Genomic DNA, 12,523 nt, shown 5'->3' with positions numbered 1-12,523 from the left:
GCCTGTTTACCGACCATAGTTTATTGATTTCTGTTTTGTGACCATTGTTTGTTTTTTGACTACGTCCTCGCCTACCGTTTTTGTACTTTTGCCCCGCTGATTGTTTCATGGTTTCGACTCCCGCTTCGCCCACGACTACGCCTCTGCCTGCCGTCCGCCTGTTCATCTGCCCCGCTGACCGCTCTCCTGCTACCGGACCTCCCTGCACGTCTACCGACTACGAGATTGCCTCTTCCCTCGGCACCGTGCTTTTTGTTTGTTTTATATTTGTTTGGCTGGATCTTCGTGTATGGACTTTGCTTGTGTTTACTACGCTCCTGGGACTCGTCCCGAATAAAGCCCTAACGGGACTTTCTTTAACTATTGTTTCTGAGTCGTGCATTTTGGGTCCAACCCCCACGCACCCGTCTCACTCTCAGGTCAATTTTCTTTTGCCAAAATGTTTTCGTCCCCTTTTTTCAGTTATTTTTTCAAGAGACTTGCCTGTTTCTGAGGGTATTCTGTGCTAGTCTGCATTTACCCTGTTCGACCGAACGTCTCATTTGTAACGTTGTGATCCCGTCCTGGTCGCTCTTGGTCTCCCGCCCCCCCGCTCCCTCACATGGAGAAACTGGGAAAAACAAATGTTGATTGGATCCAGGCCAAGAACAGAAATGCCACACTGCTGCAGTAATAATGTATCTCACAGGGAGGCTGCACCTGTGGCTCTGATTCCCTAGGCTGCATGTTACACTGCAGTAATATGTCAGAAGCAGCATCATCCTTGTTTCAATTCATTACATCATCACTGAGTGTGGGGGCGGTCCTCTCCTGCCTAAATGAGTGACAGGACAGAGCAGGGAGGGTCCCTAAAGGGCAGGATAAAACCTGAGAGCCCGTCAAGAAGAGAGGACTGCCCACCTGAAACCTGAGACAGGTATGTACACCTTTACATTTACAAGTACAGTCATAGAATGCTTCAGTTACTGCGATTCAAGTTGTACTAGATGATATTGTGTGAGCATTGGGAACAGTACAGATGATTCTTGCAGACCTTAGAAATAAAGATAAGTTATTCCAGTTATAATAATGGGATTTCTCTGATATATATATTTCTCTCATCACGCGTCAGTTTTTGGTCTGTTCAGGGTCTGTTCTTGGACACTGAGGCTCTCAGGCACCCAGTCAAGCGGCTTTCTGAACTTAATTAAGGAAATGTGAAAGTCAACCTGACCGACTTTCAGGAGTTAGAATCTGAGTTGTGCATTGAAAATACAATTTCATCTCGGACTAGGCTTTATTGGAGTCTGCAAAATTGGCCCATATTTCATATTAAATCTGTCTGAACTTTAACCTCATATTCATGGTTTTATTATTTGTCATGTTCTGGTGTATGGAGCCAAAACACCAGAAACTGTTAATGTTCAAGAAGTTAGGCACTGCATAATATTCTGCTTTCTCAGTCTGACAGAATTTCCAAGGAAATCTGGGATGAACATAACCTACAACAATCCCATCCTGTTGATTCAGGGTATCGACATTCCCCATCGTTTCATTTACCCAGCGTTTGCCCTGCTGTTGGTCGCCTACCTGATCATCCTGACCACCAACATAGGGGTCATGCTGCTTATTTTGATGGACAGGAGCCTTCAGCAGCCAATGTACCTGCTGTTCTTTAGCCTGTCCTTCAACGACGTCCTGGGAAACACGGTGGTTCTGCCTCGAATGATGTTGGACATCGTCTCCACCAACCCGTCCATCAGCTACTCCTGGTGTGTCTCCCAGGCCTTCTTCACCCAAGGTTATAGCATATCCTGCCACACGCTGATGATGATCATGGCCTTTGACAGGTATGTGGCCATATGCCACCCTCTGAGGTACACCTCCATCATGAGCCCGACCATGGTAGCTAAGCTCACTGTGTCCGCATGGAGCGCAGCGATGACCGTGAACTCCATCCCACTGGGCCTCGCAGTACGGCTAACACGCTGCCGTTCCATTATTCTTAATGCCTTCTGCGACACTGCATCTCTGTACAAGCTCTCCTGCCAGGACTTAAGCATTAACAACATCGCTGGGCTCACCTGCAGTATCATAGTCTTTGGATTGTCCATCGGCAGCATGGCCTTCACATATTTCAGGATCCTGTTCAGCTGTGTCTCCAAAAAGAACAAGGAGCTCAACAGAAAGGCCATGCAGACTTGCGCCTCCCATCTGGTCCTCTATCTGATCATGCTCTGGTCCGGATACCTCGTCATGATTTTGCATCGTCTTCAGATTCACAACGGCTACCGGACATTGGCGGGACTTCTCCATCTTATCATTCCCGCCAACATGAACCCCATCATATATGCTATACAGACCAAGGAACTAAGGACCAAGATTGTGAAGATACTTTATTCAAAAGTAACCCAGCTGCAGTAATGAAAAAATGTGGCCTTTAAACCAACAGCAGCATAATCGATGCTCTTATCTACATGTTAAACTAGTGTCTTACACTGTCGTATGCACTTAGTGACCACTTAATTAGTCACACCTGTACACTGGCTTGTTCATGCACGTATCTACTCAGCCAATCATATAGCAGCAACTCACTTCATTCGAGCATGTGTAACAGGTGAGAAATTGCCTGAGTCCAAGGTGGGATTTGTACCCCGGCCTCTCACTTGTCCAAATATTTGTGGAATATTTGGACAACAACCTGCTAACAGCCTTCGCTTTCATTGCACTTCACCATGCTTACTAGCGAACTAGCTGAGCTAACCATGCTACACATGCAGAAATGGCTAGGAGGTTCAGTTACTATTCAGACCAAACATCTGAATTGGGAAGAAATTTGACTTTGACCTTTGTTGGTGACAGAGGGAATGGTTTGAGTATTTTAAAAAATGCTGTTCTCCTGGCATTTTCACGCACAACAGTCTCTAGAGTTTACAGAGAATGGTGCAAAAAACCGAAAACATTCAGTGAGTAGAAGTTCTATGGGCAAAAATGCCTTCTTAATGAGAGAAGTCAGAGGAGAATGGTTAGGGGTGCATTTCCCGAAGCCTTCTTAATGCTACGTTGTTCATAAGTTGTACCTTGAGCTCTACCTGAACGTTTCAGGCTGTTTCCCAAAATGTTCTTAGCTAAGTATACCTTCTGTAAATCGTACTTTCGTAAGGTTGGTCTGGACCACTCTTAGCTATACCTTAGCGATGTTGTCCGCTTGTGGCCACCACTGTTACGACTGCAAGCCTCTGAAATCAGCTGTTGCTCTTAGTTACATCTCAATCTGTTAACCAATATGTACACTAATAATTCTACAGTTGTAGTTGGCTAACATTACTAAAATACCACTTTAATAGTAAATTACGAAGGATGCATGTTGCCTTATTGCCTTTTAAATGATATTCATAAATTGATGATTTCTCACTCTCTCTGTGTGCTGGAGCGATGTTTAACCATAGTTGTTTCTTGTTTTTTTTGGACACTGTAGTCTTAAAACTGGAAAATAATGTTTCTTTATTCACCGCCATGTCTAACAATATCTCCATTTCCTTTGCTATGAAGCTGTGGGACAGTTTCAGTTCTTTTCCACCATATCTTATGTAAAAAAATATATATTTAAAAAAAATAATAAAATGTTGATTTCGTGGTGGTGCGGTTTGCTTGTTGGTGCACTTTTATTGAAAACGTCAGCTAATCATAGAAAATAGTGAATTACACCAGTAATGTGATGGTGCTTCTGCCAAATCAACCCTGATTGCAAAGTCATTTAAGGCACTATAACAAAGATATTGAAATAATGTAAATAAAACATGACATGCCAAACAAGGTGTATTGCTAGATGGTTTAGTCCGTATCACTAATCGTATATATCATTTGGTGAAAATTATATATACGGTTGGATAATTTCGTTTGTACGTTTTTAATTCTATTAATACGTTCCCACAAGTCATGATAAATGCAATATTTGAATGTACTCCTGCAGTGTTTTATTGAAATAGAACACTACTTTCTCTCATAACGCAGTCAAACAGTCACTGCATGGAGTGCATAATCGATCTTAGAGAAAGTCGATGGGCCTAATAACGTTGCACGTAGAAGCTATCCCTTAAGCAATAGCCTCAGTGATAGTTTGGGGAGCATACATAGAGAAGTAAACAACCTTAGTAAGGTATACCTTAGAGAGTCTTCGTCAAGTGCTAAGAGACACTGTAATCAGGAAACGCACCCCAGACTGGTTCAAGCTGACAGGAAGTTGACTGTAACTCAAATCACCACAAATTACAACAGTGGTATGCAGAGCATCTCTGAACAAACAACACATTAAACCTTTGATTGGATGGGCTACACAGCAGAAGAAATAAGTAACAGATACCAAATAAATCGGTCACTGCCTCAGAGATATGGAAACTAATACAGATAGAAATGCATGACTAATAATCATACAGACCATAAGCTTAAATGCTGAAAATTATCCAAAAACTCACCCAACTAGCCCAACTTTATATAATAAACTTTATATGTGCCCAATATGCAGTTACAGAGGTAGAAGTGTCTGTCCTGTTGTTCTCAATGAGAGATGTGACTTGTTTTCATTTAGTGCACAATCTGTCCGAATAGAACGAGAAGCCATTCCTATTAAAGACCTTGGTAAATGGGTTCATACCCTGTTTAGTAGCCCAGTGAGTCTGTAACTCTGGAGTTTGCATTTAGTTTGCTCAACTTTATACATCTAAGACAGGCATTCTGGTGGCCCACAGAATGTCAATTTGTTTTGTCTCTGCTTGCCCCATCTGTTACCAGAAAGCACCCTCCCAGTTTACTGCATTCTTTACTGTCTTTCGTGTCAGTTGACCAGTGAATCTGTAACCTTTGTATTTCTAGGACTGTTCTTTACTGTATGTATATATAATTTGAGAAATGACACACATACAAACATACCTCTGATCACTTATGACAGAATCGTATTACTCCCTATAATTTTATTAAAGCTGATACTCCAAGAATTTTCTTTTCTTTGCCCATTCTTTGTGAAAGAAATTCTCAAGCTTAATGACGAGTTTCACAGTTCGCCTTTTTGCCTCTCAAAGAAGCAGCAGCATCACTTTTTTCACCATTACTGAATGTCCCTCTCTTGAAAGATGGCCAAATGAACAAAACCAGGGCCACTGCTTCCCTAACCACGACAAAAGGCTTTATTGTCCGCTATTGATTTAGGCCTGTATAAATAAATGTTAATAAAGAGGTAATGGGATTTTGGAAATAACTTGGCAAACTGCCAACTTAACCATTCAAAAACCCCAGAGTGAGAGAGAGAGCATATGCATACATGCTTTGTGCATGTGACATATGTGTGCTGTCATAAACAGAACATGTTCCAGCAGAAAGCAAAACTGTTTTCGAGCAGTTCTGTCAGAATTGGGCCCTGGCAGGATCGCAGTGTAACACTCGAGCGCTATAAGAGAAGGGCAATGCAGGCGGGTTCTGGCATGGCCCTTTTGCTAGCAGCTCCTGTCACCACTGTGAGCAGGCCATGGAGAAGTAATGGGAGTGTCATGCTGTGGTATTTTACCGTGTAGAAAGTTCAGTCAGAGAGCAGGCACCATTAGTATGCATTCAACTTTATTCTTCTTCTCCCCCAAGCATTCTCATTCTTTTAATCTCATACATGTTCTGTCGCGCCACCTAGGCATCACTGTATGCAAGAACAGGACACAACATTTTCCCCTTTTCGTGATGGAATTGCATCTCATATAACCCAGAAAAATAATCACTCGGATTGAAATCATATCCAGTGGAGCAATTAGTAACAAGGATCAAAGGAGCAATATGATACAACAAAGTGAATAACTGAGAGCTCATAAGTGGCTCTTACGCAAAACTAGTAATAACCACTTTGAAAGTAGCCCTTACTCTTTAAACATGAAAATACACATTCACATTCCTTACACATGTTGCATGAGGTTCTGTTATTATTTTCTTTGACGCAAACAGCAAGAAATCAACTTTTATTTTTCCACATTAACAGCATCAAAACCTTTCAATTTAACCGAGGACAACATTCTCAGTCCATTTTCTTTTACCTTACAAAGTCTGTCAACCACCGAGGCGGGTTTCTTTCTCTCACATTCCGCCTGAGACTTGGTTCATGTGCACTATGAATGACATGGTCGGACACAGTAAGCCCGTCAAACACAGTCTCATTATCATTAGAGGTACCAGTTAGCAGCTCCTTTGGGAAATGGGCAAATTTTGATGCATTCCACTTTCGAACGTGACTGAGCAGATAAGTGCTCGGTCCCACTTTCTTAATGACTGTCAGAGGTCTTGTGAATTTGGATGATCCCTTGTTAACATGTTCAGGTCTCCGGACACGTACAGTGTCATTCACTTGGAACATGGGTACTTTTGCACTCCTCTTTCGGTCTGTGTACTCCTTACTCATTTGTTGCTTATGGTAAGAAGGATTGCCTTCACGGCTGAATACTGTCGCTAAGAAGCTAATAACCGCATCAGTTGTGGCATTAGAGACAAACGCCACTTCTGGCCATTGACTGTAGTAGTCTGTAAGAGTGATGGCATAACGGCAGTCCCACCTGGCACACTCAAAGGGACCTGTTATATCAATGGCCACTTTTTCCCAGGGTCCATCTGGCAGTTCCACAGGTGTAAGTGGTGCGGGTGCAGTCACTGCTGTTTTGTCATTATATTGGCATGACACTCATGAAGCAATCATATTCTGTACATATTTGTCCATTTGTGGCCACCAATATAGCTCACGCAGTCTTTGTTTAGTACGAACTATCCCTTGGTGCCCAATATGTGCTAAATCTACCACTTTGGACTGCAGGGAAGCGGGAACTATCAAACGATCAGGACCTCTCATGATAAGGGAATTGTCTACACCTAGTTCATCACGCAGATTAAAGCAAGTTCATCAGACACATTCTTTCGGCTTTTCGGCCAGCCCTTCTGTATCTGGTGTCGCAGTTGTGTAAATTCCGGACAGGACTCACAGGCAGTGGTGAACTCTGGGACAGATATAGCCTGTAGGGATTGTCGAAAGACCGTAGCCACCATGTCTGGTTCCTCGTCTGCATCTGCTGTATTAGGCAGGGGAAGCCTGGACAGGCAGTCAGCTGTCACATTTTGTTTCCCTGGACGGTAAGCAACATCATAAGTAAAACAAAGCAGTCTCGCTGACCATCTTGCAATTCGCAGTCCTGCGTGGCCAGTCCCTTTGGACGTGAGCAGGGTTGTAAGTGCTTGGTGGTCAGTACGCAGCACAAAGTGGTGTCCCCAAAGATATGTTCTCCACCGTTCTACTGCCCAAACACATGCCAATGCCTCACGTTCGACAGTTGAATACTTTCTTCCAGCAGGTGAAAGTGTCCTGGATGCAAATGCTATAATCCTCTCTGTGTTATCTGGATGAAGTTGTGTGAGTACACCCCCCAGTCCATAGTCGGAGACATCAGTAGTCACATAAGTAGGTAACAAAGGATCATATAGAGCCAAGGCAGGGCTCTCCAATATCAGTCTCTTAATATCAGAGAAACTGGACTCAGCTTCAGCAGTCCATTTGAACCGTAGCGGCTCAACAACGGTAGAGAAGTCAGGAATAAACTTACTGTACCATGATGCAAGGCCCAAGAAGGATCGCAGGGAGGATGTGTCCTTTGGGACAGGGGCGTCGGCCACTGCTCTGACCCGATCTCGGTCAGGGTGAAGTCCTTCTTTGGATACAGTGTGGCCTACAAAACTGAGAGAGGTCTGGTTAAACTTACTCTTGTGCATGTTCAGTTTGAGTCTCGCCTCATTCAGGGCATGCAGCACCCTCCGTAGGTTAGCATCATGATCCTGCTGGGTGGCACCGTAGCAGATCACATCATCCAGGTAGGCCTGTACCCCCGGAAGACCTGCCAGTATGGTCAACATCATCTTTTGAAAAGCAGATGGAGCGGATGCGAGTCCAAATGGAACCCGGCGAAAACGTGCTATGAATGCAGTTATGTCACGACTGTCTGGGTGTAGTAAGAGCTGGTGGTAAGCAGAGGCTAAGTCAATGGTAGTGAAGACTGTGGCTCCTCGCAGGTGTGGGAAGTCGAATACGATCTTCCCGATACTTACATATACATACAATGTGCTGTGTGGGAAGTCGAATACGATCTTCCCAGATTGGTCTGTCTCCCTTGCTTTTATGCCAAATCATACGTTTGGAACCAGGCGGCAGTGCCATAAATCAACCTGGAGGGGTGGTCAAATCTGGAATTTAGACCCCCACCAGGGTGGGGGTTGTTAAGTAGGGAAAATGAGATGATTACCAAGAGAGGATATGCAGGTTTTCCCTTGAGTTACTGAAACTATAGTTTATTAAATTCCATTTGGTATGAAATGTATCTCATCCGATTCCTTGATTTTATCAGATCACATCCATACCATTTTACATTTACATTTACATTTTAGTCATTTGGCAGACGCTTTTAATCCAAAGCGACTTACAAGTGCATAGGTTCTACCACAAGTCAAAGCATCACATCCAGAACTAGGAAAATACACCTGGACTGCTGTTCTAAACATATAGTGTTTTTTTTGTCAGACAGGGATAGGGGTATCAGAAGGGGGGGGCGGGGTAAATCAGGAGGGAGGACTAAGGTAGAGTTTGAAGAGGTGTGTTTTGAGTCTGCGTCGAAATAGGGGGAGGGATTCTGCTGTCCTGACAGTGGTAGGCAAGTCATTCCACCACTGAGGAACCAGAACGGAAAACAGGCGTGAACGTGCAGCTCGACCGCCAGGTGCCCGTAGAGAGGGAACCGTAAGGCGACCAGAGCTGGCAGACCGGAGTGGTCTAGCTGGGGAGTAGGGAGTGATCAGGGATTGTATGTAATGTGGGGCGGTCCCCTTAGCAGCCTGAAATGCCAACACTAGGGCCTTGATTACCAAACAGATTACCCTTATGTTTTATTATGTTGCAGTTATCATGAGACTTCCCTCCTGATTATCCATTTTACATGCAATTCCTGTTACCATTACATAAGACTTAATGCAATAATACAAGGATCACATGGGCAATGTTTTCAAGGTGTTACCGGGTCTATTTACGATCTTAATAGCAGTTTTGAATATTTAATCTCGGAGAGCAGTCACCGGTGTAATGGCAGCAGTGCCCAAATGAGGGCACTGTGGCATTGTCCGGAGTCTTCCCCCTTGGAAGTGACCAGGTATGGGGTCACAGGGAGGTCACCAATGTTCGGGAGGATTCTTTTCCCATGACCCAACTGGCCTTGGACCACTCATACATCTTAACTCCCCAACAGGTAGTCTAAACAACATTGAAACCCCAGCTCTCAGGCCCCTCACAAATGGCAGCCCTTCCTGACCTTAAACACTACGCTATAGGCCGCCCCATCATATCTATGAATGCTGTAGTTTTCAGGATAACTGCATTATGCTGTAAATATGTATTTGTGCCTCTCATGGTAATATACCTTTTGGATAAACCTGATTTGGGTGAATGAAAGGAAAGGAGACACAAACAGATTGTTTGGTCCTTATCTCCGAAATCCAGGCCTAAGTTCTTGACCCTAAAAGTGAGTCACCCATCTATAATTTACAGCCAGGCCCACCAGGCAGGGGGCTAAAACACATGGCTTCTACAGAGACAGCTTTTGCCCAGTTTCCCCTTGGCTCCTGAATGGTTATGCTATCAAAGGTAGACTGTTAAAAAAACTAGACCATTACACCAGTCGCACTGAACCAATCAGAATAACACCAAACATTACTATATTCTGACCTGGGATTACCATGAAACATCTTTATACCATCTCCAATATTCATGTGCTCTAACCTGTCAGGAATGTGAGAAAAGGGGGGCCCCCAGGGCCCAAGAAGGCGCCTCTAAGAATCCTTCTCTAGCTCTCCCCCACAGGCATGTGTGCCAACGGTGGGGGCTAACAATGTATGCTCCAGGAGGAGGAAGTCAGCAAGCTGACCAGCGCATGAGACCAAATGTTACTTATGACTGGTTTACAGATTCCCCCCTTGGCCCCTGTGGGACAAACAACACAGTTCCAAGGGGTCACTGTGAAAGCCGTGGCTGTACATGTAATTCCCTGTGGATGCTTGGGGTCTCAATCCCGACAGGGTTGGCACCTGCAGGTGGCTGAGCACCGAAGCAGCAGGGGTAGAGGATTTTAGGGAGTGGAACGAGGCTGGTGATGATGGACCCTCAGAATACCCAGTCCCACCAGTCCCACTATATGTAGGCATCCTGGGCAGAGCTGGTAGATGAGCTAGTCCTGGACGACCCGTTGCACCAGGTCCATTGGGTCAGTCAGAGACCACGCACACTGTCCAGAAATAGTGTCCTTCCACCACAGAAAGACGTCCACCTCCAGCGGAATTCTCCTCAGAACGCAGATCTGACCCATTGCGAAGTCCTCAATCACTTCCAGTCGATCAAGTGACTCGCTGGACAGGTCAGACCTTCATGCGTGAAGGAGCTCATCTCGCTGATGATGCACTACTGTGGGTGAGACACTTGGACGATCTCAGCGTGGCCATACAAAAACTGAACACTTATACATTTGGCACAAAATGGCAAAAATATTGTTACACATATAATCATGGCAAGATGTTTCATGACAACCAGTGCGAGTGGTGAATATGGTCTTCATGTCCTTTGTAGAGATATGCACCAATACGGTGATCTAATTTAAATACCTGATTCTTCACTACTACGCAGGTTGAGCGTATGGTAGTGGAATTTAGATAGACCTGTTTTAGGTGAATCAAAGAAAAAGAAACCAAGAATCCAATATAGACAGTACAACTATTTATAGTTATCTTACAGTTCACTTACAGTTATCTATCGCCCTCCAGGGCCCCTGGGAAGCTTCCTTGATGAGCTAGACACCCTTCTCAGCTCCTTCCCTGAGGATGACACCCCGCTGATTCTCCTTGGAGACTTCAACATCCACCTTGAAGCCTCCCAGGCTGCTGCCTTCCTACCGCTACTCCACTCCTTCGGCCTCTCCCTGCAACACTCTCCTCCAACCCACAAGGCAGGCAATGTCCTAGACCTTGTCTTTGTGAGGAACTGCTCATGCTCTGATTTCACGGTTACCCCTCTGCATACATCTGATCACCACTTCATCTCATTCTCCCTCCCTCTTCCTCCCCATCCTCCTCCCCCTCCTCCCACCTACCCTTCCTCAGCCCGCCGTAACCTCCGCTCCCTCTCACCCTCTTCCTTTGCCACCACTGTCACCGCCTCACTCCCCCCTCTCGAATCCTTCTCCAAACTCCCCGCTGACTCTGCATCTGCCGCCCTTCTTTCATCTCTCTCCTCTGCTTTTGACTCCCTCTGTCCCCCTGTCTCAAAGCCGCCTCGCACATCCCCCCCGTCCCCTTGGATATCTGACACCCTCCGTACCTCCAGGGCCAGCCTCCGCGCAGCGGAGAGGAAGTGGGGGAAATCCAGAGATGCTTCAGACCTCACAACTTACCAGTCTCTCCTGGCGGCATTCTCTTCCGCTGTCACTGCCGCCAAAGCTAAATACTATCAAACAAAAATTCAGAACTCCGGTTCTAACCCCCGGAAACTTTTCTCTATTTTCTCCTCTCTCCTCAACGCACCGGCTCCTCCTCCTCAGTCCTCTTTCGCTGCTGATGACTTTGCTGATTTCTTCGATGAGAAGGTCACAGTCATCCGCAGATCCTTTAGAACCACCGCCCCCCTCACTGTGCCCTTCCCCCCCTCTAGGCCCATCCCTTCCTTTTCCACTTTCTCCCCCCTTACAGAATCTGATGTTTCTCAACTCCTGCTCTCCCACCGCCCCACAACTTGTGCCCTTGACCCTATCCCCTCTTCTCCAAACTATCACACCTGACATTCTCCCATTTGTCACCTCCCTTGTCAACTCCTCCCTGTCTTCCGGCTGTTTTCTGGCATCCTCCAAGAGGGCCCACATCACTCCGCTGCTAAAAAAGCCTACTCTGGATCCCTCCATCATCCAAAACTACCGCCCGGTATCTCTTCTTCCTTTCCTTTCTAAAACTATCGAACGAGCCGCTTCTACTCAACTTTCTTCTTTCTTTTCTAACAACAACCTGCTAGACCCCCATCAGTCTGGCTTCAGATCGGGCCACTCGACAGAGACTGCGCTCCTCTCCGTCAGTGAGTCACTCCATGCCGCACGAGCAGCCTCCCTCTCCTCTGTCCTCATTCTTCTAGATCTCTCTGCTGCCTTTGACACTGTGGATCACTCCATCCTCCTGTCTGCCCTGTCAGCAACGGGCATCTGTGGCACAGCCCTGGACTGGATTGAGTCCTACCTCTCTGGTCGCTCCTTCCAGGTTGCCTGGGCTGGTTCGGTATCGACACCTCGGCCCCTCGCCACAGGAGTTCCCCAGGGCTCAGTCCTAGGCCCGCTTCTTTTTTCTCTTTACACTCGCTCCCTTGGCCCTGTGATCACTGCACATGGGCTATCCTATCACTGCTACGCGGACGATACCCAACTCTTCGTCTCGTTCCCGCCGTCTGATACGCAGGTTT

At 45.8% G+C, this 12,523-nt stretch overlaps 1 protein-coding gene across 1 annotated transcript; it reads left to right on the top strand.

Moving 5' to 3' along the window:
• Nucleotides 1–1,470: 1,470 nt before the first annotated feature.
• On the top strand, nt 1,471–2,403 carry LOC133133556 (putative gustatory receptor clone PTE03). Its single transcript, XM_061249655.1, has one exon. It carries the CDS (start codon nt 1,471–1,473, stop codon nt 2,401–2,403), a length of 933 nt encoding a protein of 310 aa, XP_061105639.1.
• The last annotated feature ends 10,120 nt before the right edge of the window (nt 2,404–12,523 follow it).

The sequence above is a fragment of the Conger conger genome, chromosome 7 (genome assembly GCF_963514075.1).
Source record: "Conger conger chromosome 7, fConCon1.1, whole genome shotgun sequence".
Taxonomy (NCBI): Eukaryota; Metazoa; Chordata; class Actinopteri; order Anguilliformes; family Congridae; genus Conger; species Conger conger.
This window is presented reverse-complemented; position numbering and strand designations above follow the sequence as displayed.